Source organism: Dendrobates tinctorius, unplaced genomic scaffold (assembly GCF_039654945.1).
Source record: "Dendrobates tinctorius isolate UK_male_01 unplaced genomic scaffold, ASM3965494v1 ptg000033l, whole genome shotgun sequence".
Taxonomy (NCBI): domain Eukaryota; kingdom Metazoa; phylum Chordata; class Amphibia; order Anura; family Dendrobatidae; genus Dendrobates; species Dendrobates tinctorius.
This window is the reverse complement of record NW_027361701.1, coordinates 19,632,393-19,659,358: the sequence shown is the minus strand read 5'-3', so window position 1 is coordinate 19,659,358 and position 26,966 is coordinate 19,632,393. Positions and strand designations below refer to the sequence as shown.

Genomic DNA, 26,966 nt, shown 5'->3' with positions numbered 1-26,966 from the left:
CTCCTTCTCTACTCCCCTCTTATCTCCTCTTCCCACAATCCCATACAAGATTTCTCCCGTGCATCCCCCCTACTCTGGAACTCTCTACCACAACATATCAGACTCTCGCTTACCGTGGAAACCTTCAAAAAGAACCTGAAGACCTACCTCTTCCGTCAAGACTACAATCTGCAGTAACTACCGATCGACCAAACCACTGCATGACAAGCTCTACTTTCGCCTATTGTCTCCTAACCCATCCATTGTACATTGTGACCCCTAGGCAGGGTCCTCTGTTATGAATGGGTCACCGAGGAGGATGGCAGGAACAGGCTAAGCCACCAGAAGACCAACTAAATGGATTGCAGACCCCTGATCCTATCCACACAACTAGCAGTAGCCGTGGAGAATTCCTACGATGCCCTAGACGCTTCGTAACAGCCGGAGAACTAACTAAGCCTAAAGACAGAAAGGTGAAATCTAAACTGCCCCGGAGCAGATCCCCAAAGAAATAGACAGCTCCCAAATATATATTGTCGGTGAGACAAGATGAGTCACAAACACAGGCAGTGAACAGACTGAGGAAATGGTGGGGCTCAAGCTGTCTAAACAGGACAGGACAGAAAAGATACTGTCTACAATCACGCACAAAACCCTAAAAAAGTCCAACACTTCTGATATACAAAAAACCTGAGGTCACACGACCTCACCTCCGCTAGATCAGCACTCTGGTATAAACTGGAAGCAAAGCAAAAAGATACTAACATAACAGGGGACTGAACAAGCTGCAACATATGAAGCAGGGCCCAGCGCTGCCCTCAGCAGGGAGCACGCTGAACCCGAGCAACAAAGCAGAAAGCAAAAAAAAAGGCAAAACCAGATTAGATGCAAAGGATTAGCAAAATAATCACTTAGCTGAACAATGCAGATCAGGCAGGGGACAAAAGAACTCCAAATGCACGAGGAGGAAATCACCAGCAACCTCCAAGAGCAGCCAGCTCAGTTATATGCTCCCATCCAGTAATCCCAGGTTCCCAATTACCATCATCAGGTGGGGAACTTCCATCCACCTGGCCAGTTCCACTACTCTCAGTAACCACCAGAGGGAGCTTCGGCTCCGAACTCCGAGCAAGAGAATTCACAACAGTCCTCTCTCCTCCTGTACCAGTCTTGACTTGTATTGTTTAATATTACTGTACCTGTTTTTATTATGTATACCCCTCCTCACATGTAAAGCGCCATGGAATAAATGGCAGTTTAATAATAAATAATAATAATCCCTAGCCACACAACTGAAAAATAACTCCTTGGACCTGGCTCCCTAAAAGGCATTGAGGTGTTTATTTCACCTTTTGAGGAATCGGAGGGGAGACCGTTGTGCACAGCTAATCAGGAGAGGGAAAAAGTGTGCAGAGGGGTACTTAAAGTACATGCAGAAAGGGTAAAGAAGGAGAACTAAGGAGAAGAATTAATAAAACAAGAATAATCTCCCACCAACCTAAAGGCCCCGTCTCACATAGCGAGATCGCTGAAGCGTCACTGATTTTGTGACGCAACAGCGACCTCGCCAGCGATCTTGTTACGTGTGACACTTATCAGCGACCAGGCCCCCGCTGTGATGTCGCTGATCATGCTCAAATGTCCTGAGCCATTTTTTGATCGCTGATGTCCCACTTGCCAGCGCGCATCGCTGTGTATGACACCGACGAGCAACTTCGTTAGCGACTCAGAAATCATGGATGCAGGCGGGAGTCGTTAGAATCGCTGCTGTGTGACAAGGTACCAACGACAGCCGAGGTCTCTATACGGATCCCTGGATCGTTGCTGCGTCGTTGGGTAAATCTGACTGTTTGACAGCTTACTAGTGACCATTTATCGACGCACCAGCGATCCTTACCAGGTCGTATCGTTGTCGGGTTCGCTGGTGCGTCGCTAAGTGTAATGGTACCCTAACTCAAGAGAAACAAAAAGGTGCTGGCAAGGTAGACAAACAAACACAAATTAGAAACACAAATGGTGTTTGCCTAGCAGCGAGAATCCTGAAGAGCAGGAACTCCTTAGCACTAATCCCCTTAGAGTATAGCCAGCAAGGAATTGTAGTCATGGGAGTAAATACAGCTCAACCCAAAATGTGATAGGGGAACCAAAATGGGACAATGGGAAATACCTGAGAAGGGTCAAACCCAGAAAGGAAAAAAAAAAGGCAACATGAACCATCCGCAGGGAAGAAAGGGTGACAGCTCTACAGAAAGGAGAACCAAACACGGAACAAGAGGTCACGGGATCAAATCCCAAAATTGAGGCAAGACAAAAGAGCTCAGAACATGGAATTGCAGTTTTTTTTCAGGCTGGCCAATCGATAGGGTAATAAGTGTCATCCTACTGTGAGGTAGCGCTGTCATTCAGGGTTGGGGAACACTCGCTTGGCAGTGAATAATCACGCCCGGCACAGGTTTTCATAAAGCTTAACACAGTTCATGCGGTTTATTCCTCCTTCATCAACCCATAAATGCAACATAAACAGCATTACAGCATAGCGTCCATTATAGCTTCACTCTGGTTAAGCCCGTGGTCACACAGGTTACTCAATGTCCATACTCAGGCTCTTCAGCCTCTTCAATATCTCACCCACGTTTAGGGTTTCCTCATGGCTGTTTCTCCACGCTGCAGACATCCACTCTCTCTTCTGGGACTCTCAGACGCTGGCAGCCATGGCACACAGCCACTCCACAGGCTGTTAGCCAGGAGATACTTCTCCCAGCGGGACCTTTCACACCGGACCAACCAGGCCCCTTCATACACCACATGTGACCTACCCTGGCCGCCTTATATGGTCCGTAGCCACGCCCACCGGGTCACATGGCTATGACCTCATCACAGGTCTTTCAAGCACTCACACATCTTTACTAAAGGCATTTTCAGACACACCCATTGTAGGTAACCAGACCTGCCCAACTCTCTAGTTACCTGGAGACTTCTCCCCGACACGTAGAAAAGACACCTCTGCAGTATCACTGCTGGTCAATACACGCATCAGTCTCCACCTCAAGGCCACCCACCTTGAGATACATAACGGTCCTTCATGGTTTTGCCATTCATCCTTTCTTCTAGGACATCCGCACAGCGCCCCCTAGTGCCCACAGCGGTCATTACACCACACTACTCACTGCGGTCACTGCTCTACTCTCCCCAGTGACGGGTTGTCTCGCTGAGCTGCTTCTTCTAGCATTTCCAACACTACTGCATCCTCATGCTGCTGGTAAGTCTCCACCGGACTATAGGGAGGCAGGCTCAAATTACGCAGGCATTTAACCATATCTTATGTAGAAGGGAGATTCTCTGGCTTAACCCCAAGCAGCAGGGGTTTTTATTTGGCAGCTCCTCCCATCACTCCATGCCTGATCTAGGTGCTAGTTCTTGTCTAGTTTTCTGCAACATGCTTTCTAATTTTGTCTCTCCTGTATTCTGAGCCAGCGTGTCTACTCGTTTATCCTGACCACTCAACTCCTGACTTCAGATACGTATGTTAAACATGTGTTGCTTTGCCTCTGTCCACTTGTACCTTGTACCTGTTTCTCTGAACCTCCAATCATCTGCTGCAGACCTAGGGACTGCCCTGGAGTGGTAGCAGATGACTACCGGAGGCCAAGCCAATCTTCACCATCAAAGGCTACAGTGAATACCCAGTAGTCATTTAGTTACACCCCCCCAGTGTAAGTTCGCCCATGGAAAAGTGGGTCCACACCCACCAGCGTTACATTTTTCACCATTTCACCCCATTTGGAATTTTTTTCCTATTTTTCAGTATATTATATAGTAAATTAACAAAGTCATTCAAAACTAAAGCTCATCCCCCCAAAAGCAAGCCATTACATGGCTATGTGGTCATAAAAATAAAAACATTAAAGCTTTTGAAAAAAGTGTAAGGCTACTTTCACACATCAGGTTTTCGGCGTCAGGCGCGATCCGGCGTCGTGCCGGAATGCCGGATCCGGCAAATGTTTTGTAAAACCTGATGTGCCGGATCCGGTTTTCTGCCGGATCCGTCTTGTTCTTGACAGACAAAACCGGATCCGTCTCATCCGGTTCATCCGTTTTTCTATCCGTTTTTCGACGGATTACGCCGGATCCGGTTTTTAAAATTGACCCTTGTGGCCTTCCGAACGGGATTGGCTACTGGAAAACTATATATAGCATGTTCCTACAGCCCTTCTTTGACAGGTTGTAGAGGAGAAAGTGCAGGTTGGAGAGAAGAGCAAGTTACTGGCGAAGATGGATGTTGTCATTGGAAATATTACCACTAGAAGTTCTGTGACGGTTTCAGTAATGAGGGACAATTTTGCACTATACTTTATGTCACCTCAAGGCAGAGTACACTGGCAGGATGACAGAGTGTGAAAGATTTGTGCCCTAACCAAAATTGTGTACCTTCTGTACCAACAGTATATACCTTTGCCAACCAAAGTTGGCTATCTTGTCATGGTCTTACTATTTTTAGCTTTAGGCCACAGGTGTGTACCTGGTTGTGTTTTATGCAAAGTATTTCACCTTTTAACAAAAGTTGTGTACATTGTTAGGAAATCACCAACAATAAACACAACTTTTCAGGTGAAATACTTTGCTTCAAACACAACCAGGAACACAACTGTGGCAAAAAGCTAAAATTTACCCACAGTTATATACCTGGTTTTGAATACCTTTTTACCTTTTAAATACCCTGTATTTAACCTTTTTTTTAAACATATTTCGCCGCAGAAAGAAATGACAGACAACCAGTGTAAACAATAATTTAACTTTTATTTAAAATATTTTTTTTTGTGTAAACTGTTTTTAAAGTTAAAAAAACTTTTTTAATAAAGGTTTGAAACCAACCAAATGGGCATTTTTATTACAAAAAAAACATTATAACTCGGTGTAGTGTGGGGTGGAAATACTGCTGGAGGGGCTGCGGGACACTTCGACACTGGGAGTGTGGAGAGGACTGGGATCGTGGTGGGGAAGGAACAGTTAGAGGTGAAGGTGTGGAAAAAGCTACAGAAAGGGTGGACATGTGGGAGGCAGAAGAGGTGGTGGGCGGTGGAGTGGAGGGTTGGGCAGGGACTGTAGGAGCAGATGATGTTGATGGAAAGTTGTATGGGGAAGGAGTTTGGTACGGGGAAGGAGTTTGGTATGGGGCAGGTTGCTGGAAGTGGGGAGATGTCTGGTACTGGGGAGGTTGCTGGTACTGGGAAGGTTGCTGCTACTGGTGAGGTTGCTGGTATGTAATAGGAGGGGGAGGATGGAAAGTGGCTGGAGGGGGTGCAGATGTAATAAGAGGGGGAGGATGGAAAGTGGCTGGAGGGGGTGCAGATGTAATAGGAGGGGGAGGATGGAAAGTGGCTGGAGGGGGTGCAGGTGGAGGAACTACAGTGGTGGGAGGTGGAGGTTGGGAGGTAACCTGCTGTAGAGCACCGTGGCACGAATGCATTACATGCATCTGCTGGGTAGGAGATAGTGTTGCCATGCGCTCCACAACAGACCTGAAAAAGGTGTGGTTTGGCGAAGATCTTGCTTCTGAATGCATGGTTTGCAGAAGTGTCTTCACCTCCAGAATGCTGGAGTTGATCTGCTGAAAGCCTGCGGAGATTTGCTCTGACAAGACTTTTAGACAGTTCTGGAAAGATGCATTCAGATGCAAGAACTCTGGCGCATAACTCTTTTCCTGACCCCTCTGCCGCTGCCGCCCAGTACCCGCAGGTGTACTAGAGGTGGCAGGGGCAGAAGGGTGGGGTAAAGGGAAAGCGATCTCCTCACCAGCAGCTTCATGTAATGTAGGCGGCCACGATGCTCCTGTGCTGGTGGATGGGACAGATGGGTCGAATGTGTGGGAAGGCTGGGAAGGTGCAGATGTACCGGGGCGGTCGAAGTGTCCCTCGGTGCCGGTCTCCTCAGGGATCGCCTCAGAAGGGTCCAATTGTGCAGGCTCCCGAGTGCTGCTCACCGTGCTGTGGAATAAAGAGAAAAAAAAACAATTAAAATACTGACATGGTATGGCCCTGGCTGAAAAAAAAAAGTTACATCTAACATTTTTTTTCACATGTGGTGTGTAATATTTACCTTCTAGTGACCATTGTTTCCCGGAGGAACGACAGGGCTTGTGCGTACTTGTACTTGCTCCTGCGTCCTCCAGATCCACTCGGGGCCCGCATCTCTTTATTGAACTCCTTCTTGAAACGATTCCTCACAGACCGCCACCGATTCACAATTCTGTTCCCTGAAACGAGAAAGGAGTGGTTAGTATACAACATCAGTGTTTCACAAACTCCAGTCCTCATGGTCCCCAGGGGTCATGTTTTCAGGATTTCCATAGTAAATAGAAATCCTGAACACATGATCCGTGGGGACCACGAGGACTGGAGTTCGGGAAACACTGGTTTACATCAAGCAACCGGTACTGTATATACTTACGCTCTTTAATCTGGGCCCGAACATCGAGGTCCTCCCAGCGGCCCACAAGGAGCGAACAGATTTCCTCCCAGAGTCGTCGGGTAACGATAAGGTCAGCGTGGCGGCGGTCAGCCATATTCCAGAGCGGCTCCCTTTCTCTGACGATATCGATGAGGTGGTCCACATTGAGTCCTCCATCCTCACCGTCAGAGTCGGGAGCACGCTGTGAAGGCTGTTAAAGAAAAAGACAAAAATAACATAATTAGCCTCCACAAAAGAAATGAAATAAAAAGTGCAAAAAAACAAAGCAAAAATATTTATACTTACACGCTGGTGACCGCCGCGTTGCTGTCGCCGACGACCCTGGGAGGCACTGCGAGGACCTCTTGGCCGAGCACCAGATTGGGAAGACTAGAGAAGAAAACAAAAAATGTTATGTCTTTGGATGTAGGCATTTGTTTGCTGTGTGTGGTCTGCAGAACATTGTTTTCTATGTGTTGTGTGTAGTGTGATGTTGTGTTTCTGCGTTTGATGCAAAAAACTTACCAATTGTGAGCCCACTCCAAGTGTCTGTCCACCCCTTCCTTCTTCTTCTGGGAGCTCCTCTTCATCTTGTGAATCCTGTTTTGAAATAAAAGGCAATGAATAGACATATATTACAGAGATGATGGATTTTGGAAATAAAAACTTACCGTCAAACGCTGACGATGCGAGGGAGGGCTCCCAGAAGATGATGTGCTGTCTTCCTGGTGGCCACACTCCATGCCTGTGGGTGGTGTTCCAGCTGCTGCCATTGCTGCTGCTGCATCTATTGGGCGGCTGTTGAATAAAGAGAAACAAAGGGCCAATGAATATCTTGATATTCAATAGCCCTAGTTTGGAGGAATGGGGGATTTGATAATTACCGTCTCTCATCTGCTGCTGGTCTCCCCTCCTCAGCATGTTCCATTTGCTGCTCCATTTGGGGTGGTGGTGGTGCTGATGGTGCTGCAGTGGTCTCCTGCCTTCTCCTGCTGCGCTTGGTTGCTTTCTTGGGTGGCATGTTGGGTGTGGCTGTGGGTCCCACTGTCTTGCTTTTATATATGTCTTGTGGGCAGAGCTACTGAGCATGCTCAGACCAAAAAAACCGGATCCGGCTTTCGCCGGATCAGGCGCATTGCGGCGCTCATAGGCTTTCATTGTGTGAAAAAGCTGGACGCGCCGGATCCGGCGTGTCCGGCTTTTTCGCCGGAGACAAAAAACGTTACAGTAGCCGTTTTTTCCAGACGCCGGATCGCGACACATTGCCGGATCCGGCGAAAACCGGATGAAACGCATGGCCATCCGGCGCGATCCGGCGCAAATGCAAGTCAATGGGGGGGAAACCGGATCCGGCATTGCATTTCGCCGGTTCCGGTTTCTGTCAAAAGCGCCGGATCGCGCCTGACGGCGAAAACCTGATGTGTGAAAGAGGCCTAAGAAAAAATGAAAGCGCAAAACAATAAAATCGCCAGGTCTTGAAAAAGTTACAATCTGGCAGGAACATGGAAATACTGTATAGTAAACATATTTCATTGTAAATTAGCCTATTTCACAGTAAAATCAAGCAGTTCTTAAAAGGAATCTGTCAGCAGGATTCCCTTTAATGTGAGTCGCATAATTTTTTTCACTTTATAAAGACTTGTATATATGAATCTAAAATATATTACCTGTCAAAAATGGAGAAGTCGAATTTCCAACCTAAGCAACGGATCACGCGGTCATATGGTTCACGGGCTGCAAAGTTATCCAGATTATTTTGCAGAAGCATGGAATCAGGAATCATGGTGTGATTATTCGCAGGGTTACTTTTTAGATAATGCTTGTGAGTAACATATAACTTTCCAGAGTCATCTCGGATTAATGCCAAGTCAGAAAGATCTCCCTCCAAGAGACCATCTAATGACTTCAGCTGATATGTGTCTAAAAGTCCATTATTAATGGCTCTAAAAAAGAAAAGAAAAGAAAACACGCCAGTCAATCCGTATAGCTCTATAACATTTTTCCTGTTTTATAATTTCTATATTTATTGGCAGAGTCGACAGTATGACCAACCTTTGCACAAAAATCTTTTTTTATTTTCAGCATCACAAACCGCCCAAATAAAAATCTAAAATTGAAATAGATGTACTTGATCTATGGGACTGACAAACTCCATGTTTCCACATGTCATAAACACTGCATTTTTTCAATGCTTCTTTGTGCAGAAAATCTGTTGCATTTCACTGTGTAAATAAAATAAATGATTTCATGAATATTCATTCCCACCATGCATTTAAAGATGCTGGTGTACTGTTTGTTTTTGATGTGCTTTTTAAAGGTCCTTTTTACCTTGAAAAAAGCATGTTAAATAACTCAGTTGTGCTTTAAAGGGAACCTGTCACCAGTTTTGTGACATAGCAGATAAAAATATCGCCTTATTCAGCATCTGCTATGCATTCCCTACATCCTTATAAAACCCCCTGACTCCCCTTGTATACTCACAAAAAACTTTTTTAATCTCTCTCGCATTGTATGGTAATCTCAGTCCGGTCCGATGGGCGTGGTTTCGGGCCTCTACATCACTCCCATCGGCTGTTGCTCACCGTGCGACATCGCGCGCCTGCTGAGAAATATTGCGCTTCGCTCCTGAGCAGTAAGTATGCTTTGCCCAACTGCGGGCAAAGCCGAAAAAAAGAAGTGCACATGCATTGGCAAACGTAGTTCCGGTACATGAGCCAAAAGTATGTGTGTCGGCGCATGACACTTCGGTTATTCGGCTTTGCCCGTTGTTGGGCAAAGCATATTACGCAGGTATGAAACACAATGTTTCTGAGCAGTTGCGAGATGTCACATGGCTAGTGTTGAGCGATACCACCCGATACTGAAAAATATCGTATCGGAATGGATCGGCCGATCTAAAAAAAGTATCGGGTATCGCCGATTCCGTTCCCGGAAGTCCCATTCAAGTCAATGGAACAGAAATATCGGAATTAAAAAAAACCCTTTCTTTCCCTGTTGGTTAATTCTACATGGAGAAAAACAACTAATAATAATGTAGAATGTATTGTGGAAGGTGTAGGAGACATTAAAGCCATAGAGGTTTAGCCCAATGAAATGGAATAGCAGGAATTTGTTGTTTTTTTTAAAGACGTTCGTAGTTACAAAGATATTGACTATGTTAAAGTCTTTAATTTTTTGTCAGATATGTATGTTTCACTACTTCCATGCTCTTCACCTTCTTTTTTACTTCTCCCACACTTTCTCCTTCATCATCTTCAGCAGCAGCAGTATCTTCTTCTTCTTCTTCTTCCTATTCTTCTTCTTCTTCCTATTCTTCTTCTTCCTATTCTTCCTCTTCTTCCTATTCTTCTTCTTCTTCCTATTCTTCTTCTTCTTCCTATTCTTCTTCTTCTTCCTATTCTTCTTCTTCTTCTTCCTATTCTTCTTCTTCTTCTTCCTATTCTTCTTCATCATATTCTTATTTGTGTCAGGCATTCCTGTAGTTGTTAACTCTAAAAGTTTGAAGATTACACCTTCCGTTCAGCCTGTCACAAAAGATTTACAACAGGATTTGTCCGCGTTCAGTTTGGCCTGCAGCAGCAGGCCTTTTCCAGGGGCACCACGAGGAGGAACGGACTCACCCCCATACACTGCTTAGTCTTCTTCTGCTTATAAATTTGATAATCTCATTTGCTCAGATTTTTAGTCTTATGCTTAAGGTTCTTCTGCTTTTGTTTTTTATGCTTCTTGGTCTTCTGTCTCTTGTTGTTCTGCATCTTGGTGGTTGCCTTCCTGTTCTTTGTCCTCTTGGTCATCTTCTTCAGGGTCATCTTTTAGGTATTCTTCTGTGTGGTCTTCAGGGTCGTCGTCTTCAGGGTCATTGTCAGGGAGATACAGAGTGAGAATCAAAAACCATTTCCACAAGCTTGAACTTTGAAAAGTAGCAGAAGTTACAAGAAGGCTGAGGAACTGGCGAGAACCAGCTGATGGTACTGAACCCGGAGTGGCAGCAGAATGAACAAGAGCCAATGGCACAACTGTGGACCAGCTGACGGTGCTGGAACACAGTTACTGAGCAGGAGGTACCTGTGCTCCAAAGCACTACCAAGGACCAGCAGACGTTGGTGGAACTCGGATACCGACAAGGAGGCACCTAGGCCAATGGCACTGCCGAGAACCAGCTGACGGTGCAGGAACCCGGATGGGCAGCAGAAGCTGCAAGAGCAAATGAAACTAGCGAGGACCAGCTGACGGTGCAGGAACCTGGAGGGGCAGCAGAAGGAACAAGAGCCAATGGGACAACCGTGGAACAGCTGACGGTGCTGGAACACTGTTACTAAGCAGGAGGTACCTGTGCTCCAAAGCACTACCAAGGACCAGCAGATGTTGCTGGAACTCGAATACCGACAAGGAGGCACCTAGGCCAAAGGCTCTGCCGGGAACCAGCTGACGTTGCTGGAACCCGGATGGGTAGCAGAAGGTACCCATGATTAACAAAGTGTCGCGTCCGCGAGCAGGCCGCAGTTACCGAAACCCACAGTCCTACAGGGGTGCTTTTCCTATTGGCACTATGGAACCAGCCTTTGTCCTTTGTTACCAGAACCCGCAGTCCACATAGGAAGCACTGAAACTGCAGGCACCATATACTCGGCTAACCCGACCGCAACACGACAGGACAACGTATCAGTGGCAAAGTGACGTTGACACTACCCGGAAACAGCAGGCGTGCTGTAACCAGGCTGGGCAGGAGGGAGTGCCCGTGCCAAAGACACTTCCGAGAACCAGCTGACGGTGCTGGAACCCGGATGGGTAGCAGAAGCTGCAAGAGCAAATGACACTAGCGAGGACCAGCTGACGGTGCTGGAACCCGGAGGGGCAGCAGAAGGAACAAGAGCCAATGGGACAACCGTGGACCAGCTGACGGTGCTAGAACACGGTTTCTAAGCAGGAGGTACCTGTGCTAAAAAGCACTACCAAGGACCAGCACACGTTGCTGGAACTCGGATACCATGAAGGAGGCACCTAGGCCAAAGGCTCTGCCCAGAACCAGCTGACGGTGCTGGAACCCGGATGGGTAGCATTAGCTACAAGAGTCAATGGAACTACCGAGAACCAGCTGACGGTGCTGGAACCGGGAGGGGTAGCAGAAGGAACAACAGCCAATGGCACAACTGTGGACCAGCTGACGGTGCTGGAGCACGGTTACTAAGCAGGAGGTACCTGTGCTAAAAAGCACTACCAAGGACCAGCAGACGTTGCTGGAACTCGGATACTGAGAAGGAGGCACCTAGGCCAAAGGCTCTGCTGAGAGCCAGCTGACGGTGCTGGAACCCGGATGGGTATCAGAAGCTGCAAGAGCAAATGACACTAGCGAGGACTAGCTGACAGTGCTGGAACCCGGAGGGGCAGCAGAAGGAACAAGAGCCAATGGGACAACAGTGGACCAGCTGACGGTGCTAGAACATGGTTTCTAAGCAGGAGGTACCTGTGCTAAAAAGCACTACCAAGGACCAGCAGACGTTGCTGGAACTCGGATACCATGAAGGAGGCACCTAGGCCAAAGGCTCTGCCGAGAACCAGCTGACTGTGCTGGAACCCGGATGCGTAGCAGAAGGTACCCAGGAAAAAAACAAAGTTGCAAGGCCGTGAGCCGGCCGCAGTTACCGACACCCACAGTCCTACAGGGGGTGCTTGTCCTATTGGCACTACGGAACCAGCCTTTGTTACCAGAACCCGCAGCCCACATAGGAAGCACTGAAACTGCAGGCACCATAGACTCGGCTAACCCGACCGCAACACGACAGGACAACGTATCAGTGGCAAAGTGACGTCGACACTACCCGGAAACAGCAGGCGTGCTGTAACCAGGCTGGGCAGGAGGGAGTACCCGTGCCAAAGACACTTCCGAGAGCCAGCTGACGGTGCTGGAACCCGGAGGGGCATCAAAAGGAACAAGAGCCAATGGCACAACCGTGGACCAGCTGACGTTGCTGGAATACGGTTACTAAGCAGGAATTACCTGTGCTAAAAAGCACTACCAAGGACCAGCAGACGTTGCTGGAACTTGGATACCATGAAGGAGGCACCTAGGCCAAAGGCTCTGCCGAGAAACTGCTGACGTTGCTGAAACCCGGCTGGGCAGGAGGGAGTACCCGTGGCAAACACACTTCTGAGCAGCAACATGTGATGTTGAAGCCCAAGGGTCAATCAGGCAGCAGGCTGAGGCCAACTTGGAGCGAGTTTTATATTGGTTGTACACAACTACTGATTGTAACCGTGATCCACTTTGGCCTCTGGCTCTACTGTCTCTTGTATTTCCCCTGGCCTCCAACCACGGCAGTTGCTGCTCTGCAGAGTTGTCTGCAAAATCCACACTTGTTCTTGAGTTACTGGGGCTCAGTCACGTCAGTTGATCCCCTGATGTGTGTCCGGCAAGGTGTCCTGCTCTGTCCACATTCCCACAACTATTAATGGGAATGGGGACAAAGCAGGAGACATTGCCGGACACACCACAGGGGATCAACTGACGTGACTGAGCCCCAGTAACACAGGAACAAGTGTGGATTGTGCAAACGGCACATCAGAGCAGCGACTGGCAGGGTTGGAGGCCAGGGGAAATACTAGAGACAGTACAGCCAGAGGCCTAAGTGGACCACGGTTAAAAGTCAGTAGTAGTGTGATGTTTGAGGCAGCAGGAGACTTTGCCATCCGCACAGCAGAGGAGCAGCTGGCGTTACTGAACCCCACAGACACAGGAGCGAGTGTTTATATCTGTGCGGACGGCACTTCCAAGCTACAACTGGCTGTGTTGAAGCCCAGGATCAAGGCTCCGAGCAGGCTGAGGCCTACTTGGAGCAAGTGAAAAATAACATGTTGTGTGATGTTGGAGGCAGCAGGAGACCTTGCCATCCGCACAGCAGGGGAACAGCTGGCGTTACTGAACCCCACAGACACAGGAGCGAGTGTTTCTATCTGTGCGGACAGCACTTCCAAGCTACAACTGGCTGTGTTGTAGCTCAGGATCAATGCTCCGAGCAGGCTGAGGCCTACTTGGAGCGAGGAGAAAAAGCGTTGTAGTGTGAGTTTGGAGGCAGCTGGAGACTTTGCCGTCCACACAGCAGGTGAACAGCTGGCATTACTGAACCCCACTGACAAAGGAGCGAGTGTTTCTATCTGTGCGGACGGCACTTCCAGGCTACAACTTGCTGTGTTGAAGCCCAGGATCAATGCTCCGAGCAGGCTGAGGCCTACTTGGAGCAAGTGGAAAATAACATGTAGTGTGATGTTGGAGGCAGCAGGAGACTTTGCCATCCGCACAGCAGGGGAACAGCTGGCGTTACTGAACCCCACAAACACAGGAGCGAGTGTTTCTATCTGTGCGGACAGCACTTCCAGGCTACAACTGGCTGTGTTGTAGCCCAGGATGAAGCATGCAGCAGGCGGAGGACAACTTGCAGCTGGTTTTATAGAGGTTGTAGACTACTACTGATTGTCGCCGTGCTCCACTATGGCCTCCGGCTCCACTGTCTCTAGTATTTCCCCAGGCCAACAACCCCGCCAGTTACAGCTGTGAAGTGGCGTCTGCACAATCCACACTTGTTCCTGTGTAACTGTGGCTCAGTCTCGTCTGTTGATCCCCTGATGTGTGTCTGGCAAGCTCTCCTGCTCAGTCCTCATTCACACTACTAGTAATGTGAATGTGGACAGAACAGGAGACCTTGCCGGACACACTTCAAGGGATCAACTGACGGGACTGAGCCACAGTAACTCAGGAACAAGTGTGGATGGTGCAGACGCCACTTCACAGCTGTAACTGGCGTGGTTGTTGGCCAGGGGAAATACTAGAGACAGTGGAGCCAGAGGCCTAAGTTGACCAAAGTTACAAATCTGTAGTAGTTTGCATGTGGAGGCAGCAGGAGACTTTGCCGTCCACACAGCAGGGGAACAGCTGACGTTACTGAACCCCACTAACACAGGAGCTACTGTGTTTTTCTCTGCGTAGACGGCACTTCTGAACACCAACTGGCGTTGTTGGAGCCCAGGATGAGGCATGGAGCAGGCTGAGGCCTGATGGTGTTGGCATGTGTATGGAGCAGGAGACATTGCCGTCTACACAGCAGGGGAACAGCAGGCATTACTGAACCCCACTGACACAGGAGCTAGTGTGTTTTTCTCTGTGAAGACGGCACTTCTGAACACCAACTGACGTTGTTGGAGCCCAGGATGAGGCCTGGAGCAGGCTGAGGCCTGATGGTGTTGGCATGTGGAGGCAGCAGGAGACTTTGCCGTCTACACAGCAGGGGAACAGCTGGCATTACTGAACCCCACTAACACAGGAGCTAGTGTGTTTTTCTCTGTGAAGACGGCACTTCTGAACACCAACTGGCGTTGTTGGAGCCCAGGATGAGGCATGGAGCAGGCTGAGGCCTGCTGTTTTTTGGCATGTGAAGGCAGCAGGAGACTTTGCCGTCTACACAGCAGGGGAACAGCTGGCATTACTGAACCCCACTAACAAAGGAGCTAGTGTGTTTTTCTCTGTGAAGACGGCACTTCTGAACACCAACTGACGTTGTTGGAGCCCAGGATGAGGCCTGGAGCAGGCTGAGGCCTGATGGTGTTGGCATGTGGAGGCAGCAGGAGACTTTGCTGTCTATACAGCAGGGGAACAGCTGGCATTACTGAACCCCACTAATACAGGAGCTAGTGTGTTTTTCTCTGTGAAGACGGCACTTCTGAACACCAACTGACGTTGTTGGAGCCTAGGATGAGGCATGGAGCTGGCTGAGGCCAACTTGCAGCACGTTTTATAGAGGTAGTAGACTACAACTGATTGTAACCGTGCTCCACTATGGCCTCCGGCTCCACTGTCTCTAGTATTTCCCCTGGCCTCCAACCCCGCCAGTGACAGCTCTGAAGTGGCATCAGCACAATCCACACTTGTTCCTGTGTTACTTGGGCTCAGTCCCGTCAGTTGATCCCCTGATGTGTGTCCGGCAAGGTCTCCTGCTCTGTCCTCATTCACACTACTAGTAATGGGAATGTGGACAGAGCAGGAGACCTTGCCGGACACACATCAGGGGATCAACTGACGTGACTGAGGCCAAGTAACACTGGAACAAGTGTGGATTATGCAGACGCCACTTAAGAGCTGTCACTGGCGGGGTTGGAGGCCAGGGGAAATACTAGAGACGGTGGAGCCAGAGGCCTAAGTGGAGCATGGTTAAAAATCAGTAGTAGTTTCAATGTGGATGGAGCAGGAGACTTTGCCGTCCACACAGCAGGGGAGCAGCTGGCGTTACTGAACCCCACTAACACAGGAGCTAGAGTTTTTCTCTGTGCAGACGACACATATGAGCAACAACTGGCTGTGTTGAAGCCCAGGGATTATAGTTCAGGTGGTAGAAACATGAACACAACAGGAGACCCGGATACAGTTGCCAACCAATTATTTAGTCTGGAAGAGGACTGGCAAATTCTGGGGAGATCCAGGCCTTGTTCATTTTCAGAAAAGTAAGCCAGTCGACGTTATCGGAAGAAAGTCGCGTGCGACGGTCTGTTAGTACACCACCTGCGGCACTAAAGACGCGTTCCGATAATACACTGGCAGCAGGGCAAGCCAGCACCTCCAATGCATACTGGCTAAGCTCTGGCCATGTATCCAGCTTAGAGACCCAAAACTTGAAGGGGGAAGAGCCATCTGGGAGTACACTCACAGGGCAAGACATGTAGTCTGTCACCATCTGACGGAAACGTTGCCTCCTGCTGACTGGAGCCGTCAGTGATGGTGTAGACAATTGTGGCGGACACACAAAACTTGCCTTGTGCTGAGGCTCTGCCTCTGCTCCCTCTTTGTGCCGAGTTTCCTCCACTGGGTCGACGCACAGAGGTGCTTTGTAAAGCACTAGCACCACTGCTGTCGGGTGGAATGGAAAACATGATGGACTGCACCAGTGTGTCTTGGTACTCCCGCAGTTTACGCTCCTGGTTCAACGTTGGTATGAGGGTTTGCAAGTTGTCCCGGTAGCGAGGATCTAGGAGGGTGTACACCCAATAATCAGCCGTGTGGAGAATGTGGGCGATGCGGCGGTCGTTTCTCAGGCACTGCAGCATGAAGTCAACCATGTGCTGCAGACTCCCAGCTACCAAAGAACCGCTGTCCCCTGCTTGAGGCGTGATCTCTGCCTGCTCTGCATCACCCCACCCTCACTGTACATACTGACTACAGCTTTGTGTACCTCCCTCCTGTGGAGAGATGTCTTCCTCCTCCATCGACTCCTCCTCATCCTCCTCACAAAGTGTCCCCTGCCTAGGCCTTTGTGAGGAAGCACGTAGCGCAGACTGTCCAGAAGCAGATGGCATTTGGGACTCCTCATCCTCCACCTCTTCCAAAACCTCATCCCTTAGTGCTTGCAGTGTTTTTTGAAGCATGCAGATAAGGGGGACAGTCATGCTGACTAGTGCATCATCTGCACTCGCCATCCGCGTGGAATCATCAAAGGCACGCAAAACGAAGCAGATGTCCTTCATAGAGGCCCACTCAGTGGTGCTGAAGTGTGACCAGCGCACATTGCGACTTGTTTGCGCCTGATGCAGCTGGTACTCCATGACTGCTGCCTGCTGCTCACACAACCGCTCCAACATATGTAACGTTGAATTCCACCTGGTGGGTAGGTCACATATGATGCGATGTTCCGGAAGGCGTAATCGGCGCTGCAGAGCAGCAAGGCGCGATCTTGCCGTGCTGGAACGCCGCAAGTGAGCGCACTCTATGCGGACCTTGTGCAGCAGTGCATCAAGATCCGGATAGTCCCTCAGAAAGCTCTGCACGACCAAGTTGAGCACATGTGCCAGACATGGGATGTGAGTGAGGTTGCCAAGGCCAAGAGCTGCCACCAGATTTCGGCCATTGTCACACACTACCAAGCCCGGCTGGAGATTCGCTGGCATAAACCACACGTCGCTCTCCTGCTTGATGGCATTCCAGAGCTCCTGCGCTGTGTGGCTTCAATTCCCCAATGAAATTAATTTCAGTACGGCCTGTTGACGTTTAGCCATGGCTGTGCTCATATCGGTCGTAATAGGCTCCTGCTGCGCTGTTTCAGAGGAACTGGAGTAGGAGGAGGAGTCAATGTGTACAGACTGGATTCCTGCAATCCGTGGAGTTGGCACAACACATAGAGCGCCACTCTCCAGATCTGTACCCGGCTCCACAACATTGACCCAATGGGCAGTGAGGGAAAGGTATCGTCCCTGTCCATGGTTACTGGTCCATGCATCGGTGGTCAGGTGGACCTTGCTACTGACGGCGTTTAGTATCACATGTTTTATGTTTGCCTCCACATGTTTCTGCAGGGCAGGGACAGCTCGCCTGCTGAAATAAAAGCGGCTGGGCACAGTGTATTGTGGGACTGCCAATGCCATGAAGTCCTGGAAGGTGTCAGTCTCTACCAGCCTGAATGACAGCATTTCAAGGGCCAGTAGTTTGGCAATGCCAGCATTCAGTGCCTGTGCTCGGGGATGGTTTGCTGAGTATGGCCGCCTTTTCTCCCATGCCTGTGCTACCGATGGTTGCCGAGTGGCCTGGGAGTGTGAGGATGACTGGGAACGTGGTGCTGTGGGTGGAATGTCACAGGGTCTCCGGACAACAGTGCCAGAGGTTCTTCCTTGGCGATCCTGTGAGGAAGCCGAACCAGCTGTGTGTGAGCTGGAGGAGGAGGCCCCAACACGAGCTGAAGAGGTGGTAGGTGGTGCTGTACGTTGGCCTACGTCTTCAGTGTGTCTGTGTAACTCCAGCTCGTGCTTGGTCCGCACATGTCTCCACATATTAGTGGTATTAAGGTTGCTGACATTTTTCCCTCTTTTGACTCTCTGATGACACAGCTTGCATTTGACAAAGCAAATGTCATCTGCAACTGTGTCAAAAAAGGACCACGCACTGCAAGTCTTGGGAGCGCCCTTTTTGCCTTTTGAAAGTGGAATGCTCCTAAAGGGTGCCAAAGTGGAGGCTACAGGCAACCAAGTCTGCCCCCTCCCTCTCCCTCCGGTTTTGGCCGTTCGGGGAATCTCTTCCTCAGAGCTGCTCCCACCACCTTCCTGTTCCTCACGCCATGATGGGTCAAGGACCTCATCATCTACACTCCCCACTTCAAACACCTGCTTCTCCTGGGTTGTCTCACCAGCACCATACACACCAGAAAGTGGTAACTGAGTCTCGTCATCATCTGATGCGTACTGAGGTATGCTGACCATAGGCACTGGCCCACCTGCCTCTTCAGATTCAGAGGGACAAAGAAGTTGCACATCACTGCATACTCCCTCTTCTTCACATTCTGGAATGCTGCTTGGCTGGCCCCCTCTTTCCAAACCAACAGATTCCGAGAACAGAAGTAGAGACTGTGATGGCTCCTGTCCAGGGGTCTCTGACTTTGGCAGGTGGTGAAGAGACAGATGGTTGCTCTTCGGTGCTCTGGCCCTGAGAGGATGTGGAAGTAATTGAAGTTGATGCGTTAGCTGCCATCCATCCGACAACGGCTTCAATTTGTTCCTCCCGCAGCAGTGGGGTACGGTGAGGTCCTATAAAGCTGCGCATAAAGGACTGTTGCCTGCTAAAACTGGGGGATGCTGACTCACTGGTGCCAACAGCAGGCACAGAATCCCCACGTCCTCTCCCTGCAGAATCCCCACGTCCTCTCCCTGCAGAATCCCCACGTCCTCTCCCCGCTGAAACTCCATGCCCATGGCCACGAGCCGTACTCCCAGCCTTCTTCATCTTGCTAGACTGAGAAAGATAGGCAGAAAAGTACAAAGGGGGCCTTAGTGTGCTTATTCCTGAACAGCTGGTTATAGGTATAAGAAACACTAATTTTATGAAGTGTGTGTCGACTACACTTTAATGGGAGCTAATGTGGCCTACACAACTTTCAAATGTAGTGTTTGGTGAACTTTGTTGTTTTTTTTTTGGGGGGGGGGGAACTAAAAGGATGTGACCAAAGATTTGAAAGTCAGAGTATCACCAACTTTCTGGAGCTATTACAATGCAGGCAGGTAACCTACAATGCAAAAGATGAGGCTCAAAAAAAATTGGGTAATACTAATCTGGCTGCAGCTGAAGGGCACAAGCCAGAAAAAAGGCTCCTCTATCTACTCCTATATAGTGTTTGCAACCAACCAATGTAGATGGATATGGATGGATGCACACTAATAGGAGAAGAAAAAATGAGCTGCAATTAAAGAAATATATGTGTGAGGCAGTGACGCACGCTGAGCAGCCTACAACCAGACGTAGCTGCACTCACACACAGTCAGAGACCTCTCAGAAAGCCGTGAACAGTGCAGCTAAGTGGGCACTAGCACTGACAGGCTGCAGAAAGGCTCCTCTGTCTACTACTAGTGTTTGCAACCAACGTATATGGATACGGATGGAAGCACACTAGATAGAATTTTTTTTTAAATAAGCAGCTCAAAAAGAAAAATATGTATGAGGCAGCAGTGAGGCACGCTGGGTGGCCTACAACCAGACGTGGATGCAGGACCCACTCCACAGCGTGAGCTGCACTCACACAGCCCTTGCAGACAGCTGTGAACACTGCTGCTAGGGAAAAGCAAGCTACAGTGGTGGTTTATGTAGCCTGGGTAAAGCACAATATTGTTTTGAGAATCGCTATTTCTAACTGTCCCTCACAGTCTTCAACAGCAGCCTGTCCCTAACTGAATTCACAGCAGAGTGACCAGAAATGGCGGCGGCAGTGGCTTTTATAGTGCATCATGACATCATTTCAGCAGCCAATCACAGCCATGACAATAGTTAACATGCCTACATGCCTAACAGGATGTGCCCACACTTCTGAGGAATCCCATTGGCTGAATCAAAGCGAGCGGGCTGATAGCATTATGGGAACTTCCGATTCCGGTATCCGATATGAAAAAAGTATCGGAAGTCAGTATCGGAATTCCGATACAGCAAATATCGGCCGATACCCGATACTTGCGGTATCGGAAAGCTCAACACTACACACGGCGCAAGAGGCGTTATCCGTGAAGTAAGACGGCGAGCAACAGCCGATGGGAGTGATGTAGAGGCCCGAAACCAAGCCCGTCGGACCGGACTGAGAAGATTACCATACAGCGTGGGAGACATTAAAAAATGTTTTCGTGATTTCGTGAGTATACAAGGGGAGTCAGGGGATTATAGAAAAGGATGTAGGGAATGCATAGCAGACACTGAATACGGTGATATTTTTAGCTGCTATGTCACAAAACTGGTGACCGGTTCCTTTTAATTGCAGAATAAAAAGCTTAAAAAAAACAAAAAACACATTAAAACGGTGCTTCAAATCTGCACAAAAATGCATCAAAGGGGGAGGAGCAGCGAATAAAAACCACAGCAAATACGCAGTAATCAGAGAAGATTCTTTGTGCATAGTATAGTTATTATGATACGGACACCTGCAGAAAATATGCAAAAAAAAAGCATTTACGCTACATGTGAACTATGCTGCTGTACCTGGAATCAAGTTTTTTGTTCGTTGGATTTTTCTTTTCTCTAGAGCAACATTGAAAAAAAAAGTTAAACTAATGCTTTTTTCAAATTTTCAGGCTTGAATACTATGTTCTGTGAAAAAAGCTAATAAGACCTAAATGTTTCCAGAAATCAACAAAAAAAACCCTGTCATATTTAGCAATACCTAGTCATAATACTAATGCACTGCAGAATACAGCAGGCCCCCATGATAACTCCTGTAGGCAAAACAGGTGCAAAATTCTGCTACATACAGCAACCACTAACACACATAATACCTAGGGAGGTGGTTGTATGAATGCACACAAATAAGACCTTTCCGGCACATGACAGCTGATCTGATCAGCCGTGGGTGTTTAATGCCACTGTCAAACTCAGATATTGGCATTTAACATGTAAGTGCTGGAAGCGCATTACAAACTCCAACCATCGGTTCCCGTGTCACTTGACCGCGGATCGCTGATGGCTTGGCATGACAACCCAGGGTCTGCTGGAGACCCCTGTGGTTGTCATTGCTGAATCGCTACTTGCTCATTGCAGTCATTTTAGCTACATAGAGCAGGGCTAAAGCCCTGCTGTGTGTGGCACAAGTGATCGGATGATCGCAGCTTCTATTCTATCATGGAGACTATTGCAGAAAGTGTAAAGTTAAAAAAATGTTTTTAAAAATATATATAAAAAATATATATACAAGGTACAAAGAAGGTTTAAAGCCCAGAGACAAATACCAAATTAATAGTATTATAATAACCATGTGGTTTATAAAATTAATGAAGGTGCAAGGCTGGACTGAACAATATAGTAGCAGCAATATGACTAAGTAGTTATGAGGTACAAAAAAGTGCAATGTGCCACAGTGCTAAAAATATATATATACACATACAGTATGTGTGCAATGCATATAGCTAAATAGTGTCCAAAAAGGACAAGGCACATACACATGAGATACAATGTTTTGCAATGCAATGTGCCGCAGTGCTAGAAAATATATACACATAAGTGTGCAATGCATATAGCTGAATAGTGTCTAAAAGGATAGGGCACATACAATAGAGTATCAGACGTTGTAGTAAGTGTACAAAATAGCTGCTAACAGTTGTTACCTGGTAGTGCTGATGGGAGAAGGTCCCTGACGCGCGTTTCGCTATAACCGCTTCTTCCAAGGGGGGTGTAAGTGAATCAGTCCCATATGGCATTGGCCAGGTTTGCCTCTCTTTCTGGACACCTCACATCTATGAATTGGCTGGTTCCTTATTGTGCCTCCTGATGAACTGTGTGGACGGGGAAACGCGTCGAAGAGGGAAGCTAAGTTTGGGTTAACCCCCAGCTGTCTCTTTGGCTTTTTTATATCATTCATTGTCTTCTATGGGAACCATTTTGGACTATATTCCTATGTTCCTTTTAAGTCCTAGGTAAAGTTTTCAGCGAGGCAGCAAGCACTACGTGGAATAATGGAGGACCTGCTGAAACACCTGGTCCAGGCTGAGGCACAGCAACAGGAGACCAACAGGCTGTTGTTACAGCAGATCCAGCAGGAGCAACTGCAGCAGTTCCAGCAGAGCCTGCAGGAGCAACGGCAGCAGTTCCATGAGAGCCAGCAGGAGCAACGGCAGCAGATGCAGCTTCTGGCAACTGCCATCCAGGAGGGCAGGACGAGCGCCCCAACCCCAGGTCTGGCTGATGCCACCCACGTCGGGAAGGCGATAAGATGCGCATTACAAAAAATGACCCCTGAGGATGATGTTGAGGCCTTCCTGACGGTGTTCGAGGGTGGCTGAGAGGGAAAAACTTCAGCCAGAGGAGTGGGCAGTGGTACTGGCCCCATACCTGATGGGGGGAGCCCCAGAAGGCACACTATGACTTGACTGTACAAGATGCCAAGGAGTATCTCAAACTACAAGCGGAAATTCTCACATGTTTGGGGGTGACAACGACTATCAGGGCACAGCGAGTTCACCGCTTGGCCTATCACCGGGACAAACCGCCGCGCTCCCAAATGTTCGACCTGTTGCACCTGGTCCAGAAATGGCTGCAGCCAGAGTCATCTTCCCTTGCACACATGGTAGAGCGAGTGATAATGGATTGGTTTGTGCATTCCCTGCCGAGACCCCTACAGATTTGGATTGCCCAGGGGGATCCCCAGAATGCCGATGAACTGGTCGGACTGGTCGAGAGATACCAGGGGATGGAAGGCTCCTTGGGGAAGCAACCCGTTCCGCATTGGGGGTTCCAGCAGGAGGTGGAGTTCCAAAAAGGGGTGGGTCATTTAAGGTCAAAAGGGGTGGGGGAGGCGGTGCCCAAGGTCCCCACGGTTGATATTATTTGCTGGATGTGCATGGGCCAGGACATACAGCTGCCCGTTGTCCCCAGACCACCGAGCCGATGGACTGCAGCGTGGGACGCCGTAGTTCATACTATGCATATCCAGTTTGCAGTGTGAACTCTCCACCTAACGCGGGGCCACAAGCGTGTCCCGTGAAGGTGAATGGTCGAGCAGTAATAGCACTGCTAGACTCCGGGAGCTTGGTGACTCTTGTACGGGCCACTTTTCCTCTCAGCCTACTCCCAGGTAAAAAGGTCGGCATTCGGTGCATACATGGCGATGCAAAAGACTACCCTATGGTCAGGGTGAACATTGAAGCTGCGCATGGCACCGAGTCCCATGAAGTTGGCGTCGTTCAGGACTTGTTGCATCCTATAATTATAGGCCGGGATTTCTGTCTGTTTTGGGATCTGTGGGGTAAGGGTTCTGAGATTGCTAGCAAGAGTAAGGGTAGCAATGAACCCTAATAAGGTCGCCACCATCAGAGGTAGACAGGTTTCGTTTATGTGTCCTTGTTGGGGATGAGGAGGAAGGATCCCCTGTATCTGACATTCCGGAGTTAGGGGTGGCCGGTGAGAATTTTGGGACTGCTCAACATAGGGACCCAACACTGAGAGAAGCCTTCAACAATGTCACCATCATTAATGGGGTTACACAAGAGCCGGGAGCGGACACAAGGCTTCCCTATTTTATGATGAGTGGCGAGTTGTTATACCGGGTCAAGAAAGTAAGGGAGGAGGTGGTAGAGCAGTTAATAATACCAGGCCCCTATAGACGGAAAGTGTTCGACATGGCCCATTCACACATCTTGGGGGGACACCTGGGGGTGGAAAAAACGCAGGAACAAGTTGTACAGAGGTTCTATTGGCCTGGGTGTCACCGGGAAATAGCAAAGTATTGCAGGTCCTACCGAGCATGTCAGTTAACTGCCCCCACATCTCATTTTCGGAACCCCCTTGTGCCATTGCCCATTATTGAGGTGCCATTTGAGAGAATTGCCATGGACTTGGTCAGTCCCTTAGTTAAATCAGCCCGGGGCCATCAGTATATATTAGTCATCCTGGACTATGCCACCCACTATCCTGAAGCAATTCCCCTGAGAAATTCCTCCATGAAGAGTATAGCTCGCAAGCTGGTCCATGGGTTTTTCCGGACTGGTTTGCCGAAGGAGATTCTGACTGACCAGGGGACACCTTTTATGAGCAAGGTGATGAGGGAGTTGTGCAGAGTCTTGCAAATCTCCCAGTTGAGGACTTCAGTGTACCATCCGCAGTCAGATGGTCTTGTTGAGAGGTTTAACAAGACACTGAAGAGCATGCTAAGAAAATCCATAGAGAAAGATGGTAGGGATTGTCTCTTACCGTATCTGCTGTTTTCTATCTGTGAAGTTCCCCAGACCTCCATGGGGTTCTCGCCCTTCGAGCATCTGTACGGCCGACATCCGCGAGGTCTCCTAGATATAGCCAAGGAAACCTGGGAAGCCGAAGTCACGCCACCCAGAAGCATCATTGAGCATGTGGCACTGATGCAGCAGAGGGTTGCAAAGGTGATGCCCATTGTTAAAAGAACATCTCCGCCAGGCACAAGAAACTCAGGCCAGGGTCTACAACCCGTCAGCAAGAGTGAGGCAGTTCAATCCGGGAGACCAAGTTCTCGTGCTAATTCTGACTGTGGAGAGTAAGTTCTTGGCCAAGTGGCAAGGGCCGTATAAGGTGGTGGAGAAGCTTGGAGACGTAAATTACAAGATCCACCAACCCGGAAGACGGAAGAAATGCCAGGTTTACCATGTCAACCTCATCAAGCCGTGGCACGATAGAGAGCAAGCAGTAACTCCATGCTTGCTGGGCAACCTAGAAGGGGAGGTTGGAGCAGTTACCATAGCGGACACGCTATCAAAGGCCCAGAAACAGCAGTGCTGGGAGTTACTCCAGAAAAACAGGGACCTGTTTTCAGAGTTTCCGGGGTGCACGAAGGATGTGGAGCATGAAGTTCTGACCGAGCCATATGTGCGGGTGAACATGAAGCCATATCGAATTCCCGAGGCCCGTCAAGAGGTAATCTCCAAGGAGGTGCAGCGTATGTTGAAGCTCGGGGTCATTGAGGAATCCAAGAGCGGCTGGTCGAGCCCGATTGTCCTGGTCCCAAAACCTGATGGTGAATGGAGGTTCTGCAACGATTACCGAAAGCTAAATGAGATCTCCAAGTTCGACGCTTATCCCATGCCACACATTGATGAGCTCAGAGAGACTTGGACCTGCCAGGTTCATAACCACCTTGGATCTGACAAAGGGATATTGGCAGATCCCCATGGCACAGGAAGCCAGGGAGAAAACTGCATTTTCTACACCAGACGGGTGCTTCCAGTATGTTCGGATGCCGTTTGGCCTGCAGGGAGCTCCGGCAACCTTCCAGAGGGCTATGGATAGAATCCTTGCACCGCATAAGCTATACGCTGCCGCGTATCTGGATGATATAATCATCTTTACCCCGGACTGGGAGACTCACCTGGAAAAGGTCCAAGCAGAGTTTGATGCTCTAAGGGAGGCAAGGTTTACAATAAACCCGAAGAAGTGTGCTTTGGGTAAAGAAGCCAAGTACCTCGGATATGTAGTGGGATGTGGCGAGATCAAACCTCAAATCAATAAAGTGGAGGCAATTCAAACATGGCCGAGACCTCTCTCCAAAAAGCAAGTTAAATCCTTTCTGTGGATCGTGGGATACTACAGAAGGTTCATCCCAAACTTCGCCATGATGGCTGCGCCTCTAACTGATCTGCTTAAGGGGACAAAGTCCGTAATGGTCAGATGGTCTGAAGAGGCGGAGTCAGCCTTCCAAGAAATGAAAGGGGCTCTATGTAAGCAGCCCGTTCTGGTGGCCCCAGACTTTAAAAGAGTTCATCCTTCAGACAGACACCTCAGATGTCGGGGTAGGTGCAGTCCACTCCCAGGAGATACATGGGGAGGAGCATCCTGTCCTCTACCTGAGTAGGAAGCTATCTTCATGCGAAAAGAATTACTCAGTCATAGAGAAGGAGTGTTTGGACATAAAGTGGGCAGTGGATATGCTACGGTACTATCTGGTGGGACGTAAGTTTAGATTAATATCCGACCATGCCTCACTCAGATGGATGAGGGAAACAAAGGGTAAGAATGCTAGGGTCACCCGCTAGTTCTTAGCCCTGCAAGACTTCAGCTTCCATGTAGAGCATAGGGCCGGGAAGCTACATGGGAATGCCGATGGCCTCTCAAGAATCCCTTGCCTGGTAGGTGAATGTGCCAAGCCCCACGGCTTTAGGCAGAGGGGGAGGTATGTGGCATGGCTAAGGGTTGTATAATCAATGGGAGATATGTGTCTCAGAGATGGCTTGTCTCCGTAATGTAAGGCATAATAGATATTGCTATATTACTAATGTTTTGCAAGGACATGTGGTGAGGTCACAGTCACGTGTTCAGTCAGCTGCTGGGTTCGTGGGCATGGCTACACCCTTATAATGTAGCCTGCTCCTGAACCAGGCAGTTGTAGGTGGGGAGGACTAAGCCACCCATGTGTACTGAGACTCCCGGTCTGAGTCTGAAGCAATGGACATTTGTGTTCTTTTTGCCTAAGCTAAAGGCTATTTTTGGTGATACGCTGCTTTATGGGTTTATGACGCAAATAAACCTCATGAAATTTGGAAGAACCTGTCTCATGATTGTCTCTGGCTGCACCTGAGCGAGTCGA

General features: G+C 48.9%; 1 protein-coding gene across 15 annotated transcripts in view; it reads right to left on the bottom strand.

Annotated features, from left to right (window-relative positions):
• The window catches only part of FOXRED2 (FAD dependent oxidoreductase domain containing 2), a 1,046,175-nt gene that overhangs the window by 738,186 nt on the left and 281,023 nt on the right, over positions 1–26,966 (bottom strand). For all 15 annotated transcript variants that reach the window (XR_012231658.1, XM_073573008.1, XM_073573006.1 and 12 more), the window contains one exon: positions 8,094–8,369. Coding sequence is in view for 14 of the 15 variants with exons in the window: in XM_073573008.1 (XP_073429109.1) it covers positions 8,094–8,369 (276 nt within the window). In the remaining variant the exon portion in view is untranslated. The remainder of the gene's footprint in view (positions 1–8,093; positions 8,370–26,966) is intronic.